General features: G+C 34.1%; 1 protein-coding gene across 2 annotated transcripts in view; it reads left to right on the forward strand.

Annotated features, from left to right (window-relative positions):
• The window catches only part of LOC124356682 (gamma-aminobutyric acid type B receptor subunit 2), a 526,994-nt gene that overhangs the window by 481,971 nt on the left and 25,851 nt on the right, over positions 1-19,172 (forward strand). The window contains exons 14-19 of one of the 2 annotated variants that reach the window (XM_046807824.1): positions 508-624; positions 3,681-3,842; positions 5,361-5,464; positions 8,022-8,300; positions 10,950-11,118; positions 16,463-17,730. In XM_046807824.1, the coding sequence (XP_046663780.1) occupies positions 508-624; positions 3,681-3,842; positions 5,361-5,464; positions 8,022-8,300; positions 10,950-11,118; positions 16,463-17,293 (1,662 nt within the window). In that variant the 3' untranslated portion in view covers positions 17,294-17,730. Of the gene's footprint in view, positions 1-507; positions 625-3,680; positions 3,843-5,360; positions 5,465-8,021; positions 8,301-10,949; positions 11,119-16,462; positions 17,731-19,172 lie in introns of those variants that run through there. The other variant, XM_046807825.1, reaches the window with a different exon arrangement.

Genomic DNA, 19,172 nt, shown 5'->3' on the forward strand with positions numbered 1-19,172 from the left:
AGGTCTTGGCTTGTTGTATTCCCTTTTTCAATTAATTTAACATAAAATCCAATAAATTTAACAACTATCTTTACTCCACAAAAACATCAGTTTCGCTTTATTTCCGACCTTTCCTGGAAAATCGGGCGAAATCTTTCGCTAGCCGTAGCTCGCTAATAAAATGTTTTCGGACATATGTTCATATACACTTCTTTCATTATTTTGATGACAGGAAACCACCTTAGAAGTTTGTCGGGTTACTCGTGGGACACCCTGTATAGAATTTTCCGTAGGGTAGTCGGCACCTTTGATTTCCCCATTATTCTCCAATGTCATGTTCTATAATTTGTTTAGATTTTACAAGCAACATTAATTTATATTACTTTAATCTGTATTTAGGAATTTCTATTGTTAGGGGCATAAGATCTAAATTTATATAGAAATTGTTGTAGGAATATAGTAGCAAGCATCATCCTGCTGAATCAAGAATGATTTGGATTCCGAAAATTGTTGTTCTCTGTGTTATAGGCCCGGGTGTACCTATTGTCTGCTGGTTTCTCTCTTGCCTTCGGTTCCATGTTCACAAAGACCTATAGAGTGCACAGGATTTTCACCAGAAGTGCCAGCGGTGTTGTTAAAAACAAGGTAAGTCCCCACAATGCACCGTGCATCAATTTTAATGTTTAAATTAGGGAGTACTATACTGAAGAAACTAATTTGGTTCAGCTAAAATGATGAATGGGGATGACTGCAAGACTAAGAACGGTACCTAAGGAGACGATAGTCATATAGAGAACAGTTCTTGGTTCTGAAAAGAACCATGGTTCTACAGAAGAAAGCTCTGAGAATCATAGCTAACTTACTGTCAGCTTATATGTCAGCTGTAGAGAAGAATCTTAATAACTGACAGTTACATCCCTGTATATAACAATCCCTGTAAAACAAATATAATCCTTTGTTTGAAGTGTGATTTTTGACAATGGAAGGATTGTGAAGAAAACAGGATTTTCTGGACATTTGCCATCGTTCAGTGATACCAAGAAATCAGCAACACAACGTTTCAAGATATGCAATCTGATGTCTTCTTCGGGTAAAATAACTAACCTAACACATAACTACAAACTAGGTTAAAAAAATCATACCAGTGCGATGTGACACGTGTAGTCAGGAATCTCAATCACCATGCTGTGTGTCAACTTCACTAACTCTAAAACATGCACTTAATAGAAAACTAAACACATCACTAATTATTAAAACTGAGCTACAGGTCACAATAGGTCTGCATTCGTCGACCAACCACCTACGACTGACTCGTTACCTAGTTTTGTAATTAAGTGTTAGGTTAGTTTTTACCTGAAGAAGAAATCAGGTTTCAGATCTCGAAACGTAGTGTTACTGATTTCTTTGTATGACTGAACGATGGCAAATGTCCGGATAAATCCTGTTTCCTCCCTGTATATACTTGATGTCATATCACTTTTTGACTTACCAATAAAACAAATATTTTCACGGCATGCTGAAGACATCATTATGCTATCCAACAGAAACGGCCCTGTTTGAAAAAAAAACCTTCATATGCGGGGGCAATCTTCAATCTACTTCCTGCGGAGCTGAATACACATAATGTTAAGGTGCTGAAGACAATGCAGCAAAAATGGTTTCTGGAGAGATAAATTTGCACGATGAACGAGTTCCTGGCTCAGTGCTCTGCGTGAATGACTATTAAACATTTTTTGTGCTTATGTTTTTTTATACATTAATTATTGAAATGAACTCTATGTTCAGAAGATTGATTCTGATTCTGTTAAAACTCTGAAAGTACATTTACAACTAAAAATTAGTCACAAATTACATCCCTGAACTTAACCAATGTTGTACTATAATACATATAGTTTTATAAGTCCTTGTAGCTCATTTTCAAGATGAGCTGACTTTGACTCTGGAATGATTTGAATATTTTTGTCGTATTTTATGTTGAGAAAGTTTAATACTCATTATTACTGTACCAGAAATTGAAGTGAGAATAGTTAGAACTTAAGATTTACTCAAATTTAAGGTTTATATAGATTGCTTGTATTTTCAAGCAAGTTAATAGAGTCGAACCTCGTTAGTACGAACCTCGATAAAGCAAATTCCTTGATAAGACGATCTTTTTCAAATTCCCTTGAAACTCTTAACACGCAATGCTAAAAACAACTCTATACAACGTAATAAGTAGATAAAACGGTTTTTTTTGTGTTTTGGGCCAAGACTGATTACCCTCTATACAACGAATAATCTTAGCGCAGAATGTCTACAAGACGGACGCAACCTTTATAGGACAAATATTTTACGCTCTCGATCTCTATAGTACGCAGTATTCAAAACAAGCAGTGAATCAAAACACGTGTATTTACATTAAATCGCAGCTGATGCAACTCAGCCATCCCTATTCAGGAATGGAGCAAAGATAACGAGGTACTGTGGGCCAAAAAATAGAGGTTGAAGAATTGGTTGACTTTAATGATGATGTAGCAGTATGTGGAGATCTAACGGGTGAAGATATAGTGGCTTTTGTTCAACCCTCAAATTCTCAAGAAGATGAAGCAGCTGAAGATGATGAGGATGCAAGGGTGGAGAGAGATCGACCTGAGCTTTCAACAAAAGACGCAAGAGAAGTTATCATCCCTAAAGTCTTTTCTCATGGATAAAATTTGTTTAAATGAAAGTGTTTTGAACAATTTCGTTCACTTATTTTCATGAATTATCGTCGAGTTAGATTCCATTTGGATATGGCAACCATTCATGCAGGTAAAAATTCAAAATTTATGACTTCTTCAAGCCGATTGCAATTTTTTTTGTGAAATATAGATATGTTACTTATAAGTCTCTACCAGTGATTTAATAGAATATATAAATAAATGGATACTGTATTTTTTTAAACTGTTGCAGTCTATTTTGGCCTAGGCCTACATTGAAAAGTAATTTCAGTTACGTTAACAATGATTCGTATTATAGAGGTTGGTCACAAAAATCTACATTTTAAAGAAGTTATCTTAGAGCGAGGAGAAACCTCTATAAGACGAACAACTGCAGTATTAAACCTCAATAAAACGAACCTCTTTATTAAGAACACCTCGACAAGACCTTTTTCCGTAACCCTTGAAATTATTCCTAACGAATTTCAACTGTAGAAAATGAAAGTGGTTGCCATAATAGTAGACTGACCGTAATATTTATCACAATGTTAGTTACCTTACTCCTCCGAAACGGCTTTACCGATTTTTACCAAATTTTATATGCATAGTCATTAGGTCTGAGAATCGGCTACTATCTATTTTCATACTCCAGAGTGTTCAGGGTGGTCCACGAATTAAATTTAGAACATCACACTTTTCAAAGCGCCTATTGGAAACTGCAAATACGAGATAGTTACGTTTGTTAACTTTCTTGATCTTGGGAAGAAGGAAACTCAACATTAGCGTCGGAAATATAATTCACACGAACCGTGAATTCACATTCCGCTATCGTTTACAGCCTGCCATACTTCTTCTATTTATATACCACATTTTCACACACTAATAAGAATTTGTATGGCAAAACAATGTTTGCCGGGTCTGCTAGTTAATATTTATAATGTGGATATGCTATGCTAGTTGTAAATTTTTTATAACAGGTAACTGCATATTGAAATACCTATTACACTGACATGTTACAAACAGCTCCTACAAGACACGCAGCTTATCTCGCTGATCTGCGTGCTGCTGGTGATAGACGGGCTGATAGTAACCCTTTGGGTGGCCGTAGACCCTATGCAGAGGCAATTACGCAACCTCACACTCGAGATCAGTTCCACAGACCGAAGTGTCGTCTACCAGCCTCAGGTACAGTACTATAACAATGTTATATTCAACCTCTGCAAGTACGAATGTTTAGTTCATCTTCCACTTAGTGCAGTGTCTGAAATCTACTACTGTATTGAATCAACCCTTCCCATCATAGCTTCGTTATGTGTAGAAAACTCGGTTGCTCTACCAATTTGAGATCATGTCTTAAACACCGTAGTTCACTCAACTGTGCATGTGATGAGACAATGAGAATACCTCATCATTTGGATTGTCTATGTGTATCTGATATCAAAATGATCCAAAGAGTTTTGTTTTGAACATTATCGTTGTAGACATTTTTGGGTCTCTTCAAATGGACGTGGACTCCAGATTCAAGGAGTGAAGTCTGTGACAGTGTCAGATTTTAGATGTTACACTAAGCGGAAGGTGAAATAAACTCAACCCTTGTATTAAACCAACCCTTTACCACAATAGCTACGTTATCTGCATAAGTAGTTGCAACATGGAACGATTCCTTTATTTTTTATGAAGGTGGTAATATATGTTGCCTACAATATTTATGATTAACTGTGCTTTGGGCATCACGCTCATAACTCTTTCTGCACATTTCAATATTTATTTTAACATATAATTATCTTTTGTAGAATAATATATCCCATGCATAGATATTGGTAAGTTTATTACTTTACTAGTCTTATCTATCATTAAAGTAGATCGGTAATATACCAGGATCTGACTTTAAATCCCAGGTCCAAGCATGGCATTTTTGTTCTTGATCATGTTGAACATAATATGAATTTTTACAAGTTATCATTTTAGGCAATCATGTTATAAACGACAATCCATGTCAAAATTCTCTTTTCGAAATGGTTTATTTATGCCTAGATAGTAAAAGTAAAAATGTAATAATTTCATTGACAGATTGATTTATAATTCATAAATTCCAAATTGCTTACAGAGCTATTACAATTTCTTTTGGGTATTGAATATACAGGTTTTAAAAAAGTCCCGCACGGGCTTGATAGTTCCCGAACGATTACAGGTAAAGCAAAAAAACTTAGTACATTATTACTGCACCTATAAATCTATCTCTGTAATATATCACTGCCATGTTTTGTCATGTCAGGGGGATGGGCCCAAGGAGATAGAAGGAAATCTTAAATGAGAGCATAGGTCGAGTAGTACATCGAATTAAAGACCTTTATTAGTAGAGTACAATGCCGCAAATCCAACTTCAAAGGATTCACTCTTTAAAACATTACGCTGGTTTAAAGTTTGAAAGAATTACAACATAGGTCCTATTTTAGATGATTTAATATTCTTGTCTTGGCTCAAGTTGTGAAAGTTAAACTTAGTAAGTCAATACTGGACTTATGAAATAGTTTTAAGGTAGTTACTTCAAAAAGTAAATTTATAGGTGAAGTAATGATGTACTAATTTTTTTGCTTTACCTATAATCGTTCGGAAATTAGCAATACAGTGATCAACTATTTTTACATCCTGTATAATAATAGAGTGTAGTATATGAGTTACATTGTGATGGTGGTGGTTCAGGTGGAGGTGTGTGGGTCGCAGTTCACACACAGCTGGCTGGGAGCTCTCTATGCTTACAAGGGGTTGTTGCTGATAGTGGGTGTCTACATGGCATGGGAGACCAGGTGATGATACCATTAACTGCTTATTAGTCCACAGTGCTTGTTAGTGGTTATAAACTGAATGAATTGCAATAAGAAATACTAGGTTACTCCCTATTATATATGCATAACATCACAATTAATTAACTATCCCTCTTTTCTTTTTCTTCAGAAGGTATTTGTTTTTTAATGTTTTTATTACATTATTTTGGTACTTTTTGCTCTCATTAAACGTAAAAAATAACCTGTCCTGTGTATGTATGAATGTATTGTGCAAAAAAAGTACCGAAATAACGTAATAAAAACATTAAAAATCTAATACATTCTTAAGAATAAGAAAAGAGGGATAATTAATTAATTGTGATGCTATACATATACTATAATATATAGCAAGTATTTTTTGTGATTGAGTGTCTCTTGAATCGATCACAAAAAAATACTTGCTCCACCGGGATACGAACCCGGACTCTTACATGTCAGGTGAGTGCGTTGCCAGTACACCACAGAGCCCTTACTTTTGATAACTCAATTATGTTGTATTTGGCTGTTTCTGTACTTTTTATATTTTCTATTGCTAGTTATAATAATTGGCGTGTGTGTGTGTGTGTGTGTGTGTGTGTGTGTGTGTGTGTGTGTGTTTGTGTGTTTTATGTTTATTTTTATATTTTCTTCACAGACATTAGTTATTGAAAACACTATATTCAATTCACAAAACTATTTATAATTAGTATTCATGAACATACTTTATGTCCTGTATACAGAATATTACTTACAAGTGATATTAATTCTTTTAAATGTGTTCACAAGGTATGGTAATAACTGTTATAAACACACGTAATCTTATGAAAGATGACATTCATTTTGAATAACAATGTCTTTAAGTTTGCTTCCTATAATTGTAACACTATTATGTATTGTAACTAGCGACTTGGTACGGCTTCGCACAAGTGTAATACATTTTTATTTTGTTAATATTTCTATATTCAATTCTGATTGATATTGATCAGAAGCTTCTCATAAAATCTCAAAATAATATAATGTATTAATATGGCTAGCAATCGTCTTAGCAATCAAATGATTCGATAAAATTAGATAATTGCTTTAGTAAATTACCTATATAAACTTAGACTATTATTACTGATAATAACTACAAAATATCTGTTTACACATTATTGACAGCAGTTTTTTTTGTTGGGAAACACAAATAGGTTATTCTTGGAAGTTACCCGTTAAAGAGATAACGTATAGTTGTCAATGTGAAAACATTAAACATTTAAATCTAATCCTGCAATATTGAATTTTTGACCTATGGCTTATTAATATTCATTGAAAAAGACAATTTCACACACAGCCGCTTAAATTGGAAAGATAAGTCTGCTGGGTTTAAAGGAATCCGAGGAATCAAAACAACTTCTCCAGTTCCACACCCAGTCATTATCATGCATTATATTATGTAAGTTTTAAACATTTTACCAGTAATCGTGTACCATTGCATAATTTAGGGGGGTAAGGTTATGTAGTAAAATGACGGGACACCGAACTTTCAACACTAATTTATGTGCAGGTATTCCAGAGGGCTGCAAGGAATTTCAGGAATTCTGTAGGAAAATGAACTGCCTCATAAAGTGTCTACAGAGTAGTATGTGTGCATCTCTAAATCATTTTCTTAAAGAACCAAAGTATTTACTGTTCATTGGTCTTAAGTCACACAACCAAAACACGCGGGCTTTATATATACCTAAATAGCTTCGGAAATGCTAATAAAAATTTAAAGTTTAAAAGACAAAAATGGTTATCGTGGGTAATTTTTTACGATTTAGATACATGCCACCACGCTGACTTTTTTATGCTTTTGAAATTTACAATTCCTTAGTACATTATTTTGTTATAAGGCGCAAGGTTTAGTCAGTATAAACAATGAAAGCGCTCAAAAATATCAATTTTCTCATTGCACATACTTTCCTATACTTTCAATGATTAAAATATTTATGTATCATACATAGAGACCTGGCCTGGTCCATAAAGGAGCCGACAGTGAAAGGACGATTCAAAATCCGTTGAGTAGTTTAGAATCGATGCACAAATGGCCAACACAAAAAGCGACTTTAATATATACTATGTATTGATATTGATACCGTTTTTTGTCTGTTAAACGTTTCAAGATTGTATTTCTCTGAAATATTTACAATTTGCTACAATTATTGTTTGAAACTAATTTTCATTGCCTTTGTATATTTGAAATATTGTGAGCCCCTTGATTTAATCCAAATCCATTCAGCCAAATTATTTAACTTTATCCGATGCCAATGGCGTAGTTTAGCGGGTACAACGGTTATCGCAAGATAACCGAATCAAGCAACGTCGAGCGTGGCTGCTGCTTGGATGAGTGACCGCTGAGCGATCCTGTCCTTGCAAGGAGCGCACCTGCCCGGCCATTGGTGGTGGTGGTTCGGAAGTCACCTTTAGGCCGTTGGTCCCCAGAATTGATATTTGTAGCTACTAGTTTTGATGAACATCTCAACAGGTAATTTTTAAAGAAGCTGTAGGAAACGATTTGATTTAATCACCTCATATTTTGCAGACACGTCAAGATCCCGGCTCTGAACGACTCGCAGTACATCGGCCTGAGTGTGTACAGTGTGGTGATCACTAGCGCACTCGTGGTTGTCCTTGCCAACCTCATCTCCGAGCGTGCGACGCTCGCCTTTGTCACGATCACAGCCCTCATACTCACCTCCACCACAACCTCGCTTTGTCTGCTCTTCCTGCCCAAAATACACGCCATCCTGCACAACCGCGACAGCACTGCTGACCCCGTCACTTACAGCATGGGCCTCAAGATCGAATGCAACACCAGGAGGTCAGTGGTCACAATACTCCTGATACAAGTAGAAATATTTCCCAAATGACAGTGAGGTAAGCTATTTTTATATAAGACACGTTACTTTCTAGACTCTCTCTCCTATTTGACGGTTCTAAGACAGTTCTTAATTGCTTGCGGTATAAATGTCACTTACACCTCACACTCAGTATGTATGAACAACAGTGTATTCCCCGGCATCTGTGAGTTAAGTTATGGTCCTTAAAAGAAATATACATCTCATTGCTGTTTCTCATGATTCAAAGGATTCCTAGACGAACATCCTGATGTAGGTACCCTGAGAAGCTTCCTACAGCAACTCTGATGGATCAAATGGTGATAATATCTCAGTCCTCAATTCTCTTTCATTGCTCCAGACGGATTTGACATTGGCTCCTACAGGGACAAGACAGACCATTACTCTGAACAGATAGGTTCTCTAGCATTTGTGAGTAAGTTATGGTCGTTAAAATAAATATATATCTCAACAATTCATTCTGTCTCATTGCTGTGTCTCACGATTCAAAGGATTCCTAGAGGAACACCCTTTAAAATCCTGATGTACCCTGAGAAGCTTCCTACAGAAACTCTAATGTATCAAATGGTAATAATATCTCAGTCCTCAATTCTCTGTCATTGCTCCAGACATATTTGACATTAGCTCTAACAGATACAAAACAGACCATTACGCTGAACAGACAGGTTCTCCTGTATTTATGATTAGGTTATGATCATCCTAAGAAAACTTCATCTTGGCAACTCATTCCATCTTATTGCTCTATAACATGTTTCAAAGGACTACACCATTATCTGGAGCACAGATGTAGGCTAGGAAGCCTCTCACAACAACACTGAGTTAAAATATGGTGATTTAAAAAAGTACAATCGTCTCACTCAATCTTGCCTCATTGCTCCAAAAGAAATTCCACACTGCCTCCAACAGGGACAATACTCAGATCATTACTATGAAAAGCGATACGTTTACTAGCATCTGTGAGGTACGTTATGGTCATTCAAAGAAAACTACATTTCGGCATTGTATTTCGTTTTGTTACTCCATGTCGTATTCAATTTAAAGGACTCCTACAGGAGTATTATCTGGAGCTCTAATGTAGAATAAGAAGCTTCCCTTGGCAACTCTGATGTGTCATGATAATTGGGGAAATTCACATCTCCACTCTCAATCTTGTTACAACAAGTAACGTCACTAGGACCATTACCATTAAAAACTAAATGTTTCCTATTATCTGTTAGATAAGTTTGATCATTAGAAGAAAACTTCCAAAAGACTCCTACAGGAGTTTTTTTATTGGACCCTGATGTAGACTAGGAAAATTCCCACAGCATTTCTAAGGTAACTTGTAGTGATTTGCAAAGTCCCAATCTCCACATTCAATCATCTCCTGTTGCTCAGGACTGATTTTTATATATAGCCTCCAATAGTTACACCCCTCAGACTATTAGCATGAGCAACGATATGTTCCTTAGCATCTAAAAAATGTTATGGTATTTGAAGAAAACCACATCTTAGCAAATCATTCCATGGCGTTGCTCTATGACATTTTCATGTAAAAGTCTTCTAGAGGAGCATTATCTGGAACCCTAGCCACTTGGACCATGACCATGAAAAATAGAAAGTTCCCTAGCATCCGTGATATAAGGTGGGAGCATTGGAAGAAAATTACATCTCGCCATCTTATTCCTTCTCTTTGCTCTATGTCATGTTTAAAAGTATAATATATAGGAGTGTCCTCTGGAGCAATGAAATAGACTATGAAACTTTATTTTAGGACAGATATTATATATTGTTGCCCCCAATAGGGACGTCATTCCAAAGGCAAACATGAAAGTGATGTTCCTAGCAATTTTGAGGCAAGACAGTAATTGTAAGAAAACGGCGTCTCCACAATTTGCTTTGTCTGGCTTCTCCATATTATTTTTTATGTAAAACTTTTAAAGTTATTTCCTGGTTAGGTACTTGTCCAATCCTTACAAATACTAAGACCAATCTGGGGCAGCTCTCTTTTGTGTAAAAATGTTTTATCCAATTCGGTTGAGTAGTTTCGGAAAAATCGGTGGCATCCACAAAGAAGGAACATAGAAACAGGTCAAATTGTATAACCTCCTCCTTTTTGAAGAAATTAAAAAAAGATATGTCCTCTATTCTACTATATAGTGATGTCCTTTCTTGATTGTTCTCATCACTCACTAAAGCACAATTATATTTATATATAATGAGCATTATTTGTATCTTTACAGAACTTCTTGAAACTTTTCAATCTCCCAACAACTCTTTAAAAATCAGTGAGTGAACTTCAACCACTTTCATTACAACTAGAAAAGTGGCAACATTGAGTAGAAAGTGATTTTGAAATTAAAATTTTGAAATCAAAATGTTTTAGACACAATGTTCTAAACCAAACCATATATGCTGCCACCAACATACCCCTTGATTTCTTTTACAATTTGTTAAAACAACTCAATATATGTAATCAAAAGAGTTTGCCTTTTGAATTTTTTTACATAAACATTATATAAATCTGATATGTTCTGAATAAATTTTATCTACTCAAATCTAATTGTTTAAAAATTGCAAAATCATTCTACTAACAAAGCTACTGCCTCAACTGATGATGTCATGGCCGTTAGGTTTCTAATAGACGATCGGCGGGAGGTCTACTACAGGGTTGAGGTCCAGAACCGAGTTTACCGGAGAGAAATAAGTGTCCTGGACAACGAGATCAGCAAGCTGGAGAAAGCCTTGACCAGTGACCAGTCTGTAGCTTCCAGCTCTCACTCCTCCGTGGTCTCTCGCAAGGTGAAAATTAAATTTATTCTCTTTTGAGTTGTATATGATGTCATGGTGTCTCATTAATGATAACTATATATATAACTATATATACTTTTTTCAATAAACATTGTACAAAAAGCACTTTCTCCGCCGAGACTCAAACCCAGATCTCTTACTTACCGGGTGAATGTGCTACCAATTGAATCGTACAAAGTAAGGGCTCTCTTGTGTAGTGGTAGCACACTCACCAAGTAAGAGATCCGGGTTCGATTCCCGACGGAGCAAGTACTTTTTGTGATTCAATGTTTATTAAAATTAAATTAGGCTATTGCCATTTATAAAAATTAATGTAAATAAAAGTCGTTTGATAGGTATTTGGTCTACTGATCATATGTTAGTTTGGTTATTTGAACGCATATGTGACAGATATGGCCAAATACAAAATAATTGAATCGTAAAGAGTAAGGGCTCTGTGGTGTAGTGGTAGCACATTCACCCGGCAAGTGAGAGATCCGGGTTCGAGTTCTGGCGCAGCAAGTACTTTTTGTGATTCAATGTTTATTAAAATTATATATATATATATATATACTCCAGATGTACCAGATTTCTCTGACCACGTGATCATGATGACAAAGAGCAATGCACAGAATATAGATGAAACATACTGTCTCAATTCTATAAAATATGATGACACACAATTCAGGCCAACCAATAAATATCAAATTTTGGTTTGTTACTACATATCATCACTTTATATCAGTGCCTGGTGTCATTTTCCAACCATTAAAATATAAGCATAATGATGTAATAAATTGTTTTAATGACAACTCTAAAAAGTAATTCTGTAAGTAATTTGTGCACATAATTGGGATTCAAAACTGTATTGTTCTACTAAAACACATGACACTTGCATTGTACAAACCACATACATATCTTACATTGTTTTGAGTTTAGTTTATTTCATGTTATTTGTTTAAATATCTAAGGAGTAGTTCACCAAATTTGAAATTCATAGTTATATCGTATATTTTAACTCCTGAAATAAACCAAAATTTTTATTCGGAAGTTTAAGATTTCATGTGCATGACCTTTAACCTATCTTCAAGATGTGTTGTAAGGTTCTACAGTATTTATTGTAAAATTTAACAATTAATCCCATTTCTTATGCAATTACATAGCATCCTGAAGTTAGATCCGGGCAATCGTTGGCTACTATTTTGAAGGTTTAAGACGATACGAAGGAGGAAGGATTAAAATGCGTAATTGGCTTTGGATTCTGGACTTAGATGCGATATACTGATGTTTGCCCAATATCTATACGTTGTTCAATGTCATCATGGTCACAAATATCAGGACATTTTATACATCATCACTAGTTTGTTGACAATAGGTATCAATCAATCATACATCCACTTAGTGTGAGAATTTAAACTTGGAAAAGCTAACTAACCAAGTAAATCATATTAATACTTAATGGGTTAAAAGCTTATATTCTTAATTACTTAGTTTCTCTGGACTGAACCAATTTAAAGGGATTTTTAAAGTTCAATCCAATCAATACACTAACAAGACTGCATAGGATACATTTCTGTAGATCATTCATAAATTTACTTGCATAAATGAAGAAAAGAATGATTATTTTTATTCTTTGTACAAAATACTTTTACAACTTATCTTAAACATCTCAATTTTTTATTTAAATTCCATACAAAATAATTAAATTTTGAAAAGGAACCCTAAACTTTACAGTGTACCTATACACTGGATTAATTATTTAAAATACGAGTAAATTATATTGTATATCATGCATGAATCCTGTCTACTTTTGTATAATTGTTTCTTAGTTTGCTGGTTGTTGCTTTTTGCTGATAAACTTGAGGTTACCAATTGTTTTACCAGTTATTTCTGCCGCCACATTGGTGTGAAATACAATTGTTAATTTATCGTTGTATAAAGTGCTTGTTAAAATCATTTACACCACTGATTGAACTGCTTTGCCGCCTCAGTTGTGTTGTATTGTATTGTTTGTAACTTGTTGTTGGTGTTGTACTTCCTGCATAGTTTTGTGGATGGGTGTGCACTGTTTCTGTTGTTTTGAGTTGAACCGAGTTTTGGTGTTGAGAAGACTCACAAACTGTCATACTGAACGTACACCACACGCACACAAGTAAGTAAAGTATTAACATTTACGGAATGGTTCCAAACTTCAAAACTAATAATAAGAGTACCAACAGTAGAATAGATTACCAACACTTTTTAAGAAACACATGATCACAAATAAGTAAAATATTAAACTTTTCAGAATGGTTTTAACACTTCAAAAGTAAATAGCTACACGAAATGTAGAATAGATTGTCTGTACTTTAAAAAAATTTCTAATTTTGTTAGTTTCATAACGTTCTTAATAAACAAATCGGTTTTCATGAACTTGCAAGAATTTAACTGTACAAGCTGTGTATCTATTGAGATTCAGTACAAGTAATTAGTGGGTATTACATTTTATAAATATTGTCTTTTCCACAATGATGATAATTATCCATAATCCTGTTATCATTTAATATAAATAATGATAAACTTTAACCCTACAACTGTCCATGTGCTTGCTCCATGCTGGTTCTGCTTTCTGTAACGGATTTGCAGAAGTTTCTGGAAACTATAAGCCTTATATTTTGTAACCACACTAGATTTACATGGCTTTTGTATTTGGCTTGAAATGGAAGGCTTGGTTATATTTTCAGAAAATCAACATAAATTGGCAAGACATTGCGGTGCATGAAGGGTCCAAACATTTTTATGTAGAACATTATGTGAACGGAAGTTGGAAAATTTAGATAATTATTTTGCCTGTCCCCATGGATTAGGTGTCAATCTCTTTTAACTGAAAGAGGGGGGGATCTGCACAGTACTAGAGAATTGATAAAGTACTCTGATCCAGGCAAAACTTAAACTGCATTATCTCTAACTCAGACACAAAGTCAGATGCCAAACCATGGGGTAACCGGCTCTCCAAATTAATTCATTATTTAAACCAGGCGTATACAACAATTCTTATTAGTACTGTAAGAATCACGTCTAAAAAGTTCTTTCAAATTTCGATAGAAAATATACAGTAAATTTGAAAAAACATGTGTAAAGAATATAGTTTTAAGAGTCTAAAATATAAGTAGTAAAATATCTAATAAATTATGTTCAACTGTCTCTGTGAAAAAGTACATAATGAAATTACAAAATTCTTTCTGCTTATGCATGTGTAATCGCTGAGTTTATGTTTGTCTTGCTTTAAAGTAGAAATTTTATTATTAAGTTGTGCATCTGATAAACCTGAGTTTTGCATGTGGAATGTTTTGATGTACTAAGTTTTGTTGGTTGGTGAAAATTGATTAGTTGGCAAAAAGGAAACAAATTTCACCAAATGTTGTAATTTTGTTGTATTTTATTGATTATATTATTTATGTAAGATTTGGTTTCTTGACCTCTTTAATATTTTGAATGTTCCTCAGTATCGAAAATGGAAAAATATGTAAAATGTGTGTTTGTAAATACAGGATGTTCACAAAAGGATGTCACTAACTTCTGTGGGTGATAGTATTTCCATTTAAAACAAAAATTTAATATGAAAATAGGTCGAGAAATGTTTAGTTTAGCCGCTGGCCGCTATTTTTTATTTTAAAAAATTATCTCTAAAACTTGTTAAGCTAAAGAAACCAAATTAGGCACATAGGTTTGAATCAATAAGAGTAAAATTATTTTTAAATAAGTCTTGGTACATACATACTCGTAGATATGCTCATAGTAAGAATGAATTATTAATTTGTATTATATATGTAATTATCATTCTGATGCGGATCACAGCCATCTTTATTCATCAAAAGAGCTTCTGAAGCTGAAATGGAGATTACAGACTTGGAATTTGTGTATTCATTTACTTTGTAAATAAACTTGTACAGTTAAAACTTATGCACTTTTAAAGTATAACACAAATTTGTGATATTTTCATCTTTTTTATATTAAAAACTACTTTAAATATTTTATTTCTGAATTAAAATTATAATTTATGATATAATGATGTAATAGCATAAATAAATAATGTATTCATAATTAGTAATCTTTCAAAATCTGTAATATCTTAAAAGTTTCTAAAGTTATTTGCTCTTCGTTTGTTGGTAAAGTCTAGTAAATTGCAGATTTAGCCAGACATTTCCTGCTGTAAAACAATTATATATACAAATACATGATAAATTTCATTTTGTTTCAGTGGCTGATAATGATAAAAATATTAGCAATGATGAGGGTGCACTGTACTAAGAATGGCAATAGGAATGTGGCAAGCAAATTGTAACTCAATTTTATGATGGTGGATGGGGTTTACCTCAAACATTACTGTCCAATCAAGTAACACTCTTTAACATATTTTATACTGAGAATCTCCACCTTAATTCATGCTTTGTTGATAACCAAACTATAAACAAGGAAGTTGGGTGGCAGCATTTAATATAAAAATGATCTTGAGTAAAAATTCAGATTTTAAACCTTTACACTTCTATAAACTTACAATACTTAGAACTTACTTAGAACCACTTAACATTAGTCAAAGTACATACTGCAAATCTCCAATAAAGTAGATAAAATTAACATATTTTTATTTGGCCCAAGATTTTATTTTATAACTCAGGTTCTGCTGGATTTGGAAATGGGACATCATTTCATACTCAATTCCATAATTGGACTAATAGCTTTAGAAGGATGTAAAATTGTAAAAACAAGAGCCACAATAGTCATTCAAGATCGGGTTAGACCGATTCATCCCCTAATTGAAACTCTTAAGTTCATTGTGAATGATAAAATTGCTAGTAAAGAGGAAATAGGACTTAGTTCTGTGTATGCTACTATCACAAAGCATTTAGGTTTCCAAAAGGTTTGCACGAGATATTTTTCATAGCCAAGTGGCTAAATCAAAATTTGCCAAAGGTTCAAGAAATAATTCTTACTAAAGGAAAATAATTATTTAGAAAACCTAATAATGTCTCATTTACAATCCATACAGTTTTTGTAGTAATATTTTAACTGAACATCTTATTTTGTTAAAAACGTAAAATCAAGATATTGTGAAGTCATAAGAGTCTCTGTCATGGATGCATCAATATCGGTGATAAAATTTATTATTATTATAATATTGTACTGTATTTAATTCCTTCCTACACCCACCAGTTCTCTTTGCACAGCTGTTCCTGCACATATCCCAACCATGAAAACTAAATTTGCTATACAATTTTAACACTGTAACTGCTTGATTAAAAAACCAAACTAAATAACTTTTCTACTCACAACATCTTAAATGAGTCTCCATTTAACTGAACTTTGTGAATTTCAGGAAGATCCGCCACCGCCCAGGGGACCTCTGCCACCAACGTCTGTTGGAGGTACATTGCCGATGCTGCTGCTGTCAGTGCTGCCACCTGTAATACCTCGAGCTAGCTGGCCAAGTGCAGAGCATTGTGTGCTGAGTCACGGGGTTACCTTCAGCTCTGAACCTCACCTAGACGAAGTGGCACAAGGCAGCCAGGGGTCCCTAAGAGGTGATCCAGGGGAGGACCCTAGCAAGCTGTCTGTTTTTGGCAAGCTGCTGAACATGTTGGGTCCAAGCAGAAAGACTTCCTCAGTTTCATATGCCGGAGGGACTGGCGGTATCGCTGCCGCCCTTAAGGTTCACATGGGATACATTGCCGGGTTAGTGCCCAGCAACAAGAGTCGCTCGAGTAGCTTGGACTCTTCCAATACTAGCAGGTATTGCGTCAAGAAAGACGACGAAGAAGTTTGTTCAAGAAGGATATCCAGGATGTTCAGCAGAGAAGATAGTGACGAAGACAGCCCCCAAACCCATGCTCGATCTTCCCAGTCACTTTCTCATAGGGTTTCTTTCTCCATTCAGCACCAGAACTCTCAACCGGTCCTAAAAGTACGGGGATCCCCTAGGTTCCCCCATAGAATCGTCCCCACTTGCAGCCTGGATGCTCTGGAGGAACGCCTCAAGACAGGAAATCTGGAGCCTGATTTCTCACGCAAGAATAATCACTTCCAGCCACAACGTAACTGCCAGCCCCCGCATCGTTCCAAGTGCAGATCCTTAGAGGATGCCAGCAGTCCTGGGGAGGAGATCAGTCGATCTAATCCACAGATGGTTACTGAGACTGACCCTCAGTAATTGTGTTAATTTACTGCTTTCCTTTAGAATTAAAATAAAAAATTAGGGAATATTTTTGAAAGTATATTTTTTATAGGTATAATGAATTCAGTATTATATTTTAGAAAGGAACAATAATAAATTGTGATAGTGCAGATTGGTGAAAGATTATATCAGATGAATGGTAAAGAGCGAATGAATGATATCAACTGAATTTGATATATGAAGGATAAATGTTATTTGTATTGATTTCTATCAGGTTTTGTAAATAAAATGATATGTTTAAACAATTTCCAATCTTCTGTAGTATTAGGTAAAATAAAAATAATTAAAAACATGATAAAAATGTGTAAAGTTTTATTAACTTATAAAAATGCTCTCTCACTGTTTTAATTGTATGTTGTAGTGCCACTTTGTAAAACTTCATTAAAACACTCACACACTAAAAATATTTTATATGGTCCAATATTTTTCGACTTTTTTACTTTTTAATTTTTAAATAAGTAACTGTGAATTACATAAAAATTTATCACTCTAAATTGTGTAAAAGTTCTTGAACAGTATACAAATATTTTTGAGTAAATGATTTTATTTTAAAACCCGTTAGTTATTTATTTTTTTGTTAAGCTATGTAACCTTTTTTAATACCCTCTTCAGAAAAAGTAATATTATTTGTTACTTCAATGTATTGGATGACTTTTAGGTGTAATAGAGACAGACAGAGATAAGACAAGTCAGTAACCAATTTTCTATAATAATATACATAAGTATAAACAATTCAAACACCAATGCAAAAGCGTAGCCAGGAAAACATTTTGTGGGAGGGTTAAGACGACTTATATTTTCCCATAGTGGACAAAAAGTAAGGCAAGTGCAGTCAACCTCTCCAATCCCACTTTGTTCATTACAACGTTCTTGACCCGTTTCAAGGTTGAAAACGATCTTTCAGCAGCACGTGTAAGTAATACTGAATTATTAAAATAATCATAATCGTTTACTAAAAAAGTAATTGAAAAATATTGAAAACTTGGGGGTGTCCAAAACCCTTGGACCCCCTCTCTGGCTACATTCTTGCAGCAATGAATGATACATGTATACATTTGTTCTATTTCCTTGCTTCACGTTGTCCTGAGGTTATTCTTCAAGCAGAGCAGAATAAACACAAAACACTGAAATGTCCTTTATATACTGAGTTACATATAAGACAATCTAAGCTATGTTATCCAAGTAAAATTTAAAATGTAGTTTAAGGTTTTTATTAACACAAATTTTTATATATGAGTAATATCTAAGTTTACCGCATCAAAGCATTGCTTCCACAATTACATTCTTGAAATATTTATATCTCACTTTGGAGAGCCATATTCAGTTAACTGATGTTTAACCTAAGCTGGAGTTGTTTAACTAAAACACCACTGCGTTGTTTTGAAATGGTGTCAACAGGAAAATTAGATGTTACTCAAGATACTGGCCGTGTAAGCCTGAGCACTCATATTTTTTATTTACATTTTTATGACCTTATTCGTAAATCATAGTATTTATGGGTGATGTTTCATTTTAAAGATACAATTAATACGCATCCAAACGATTTTTAGTTTTTTAAATATATTTTAATAGTTTAAATTGAAAAAATCCCAAACTTTGTTGCACTTCATTGTTTAAACCTTTAAAAAGTATATACTTTACAAACAAAAGACACATGTGAAATTTCTCTTACTGCTACGATCAAAAATAAGGGTGTAAAACTGAATAAGATTTAACATTCTTCTTATATTAAAAAAATTAAGATTGTTTCACTAAAACCGGGTGTTAATTTATTTTCTCAAATACAAATTGCTACTGCCTATCACAAGCCCAGTTACCCTAGTATAGGTTGTAATTTTATAATGACATGTAATTT

This window comes from Homalodisca vitripennis, chromosome 3 (genome assembly GCF_021130785.1).
Source record: "Homalodisca vitripennis isolate AUS2020 chromosome 3, UT_GWSS_2.1, whole genome shotgun sequence".
In the NCBI taxonomy this organism is placed as follows: Eukaryota; Metazoa; Arthropoda; class Insecta; order Hemiptera; family Cicadellidae; genus Homalodisca; species Homalodisca vitripennis.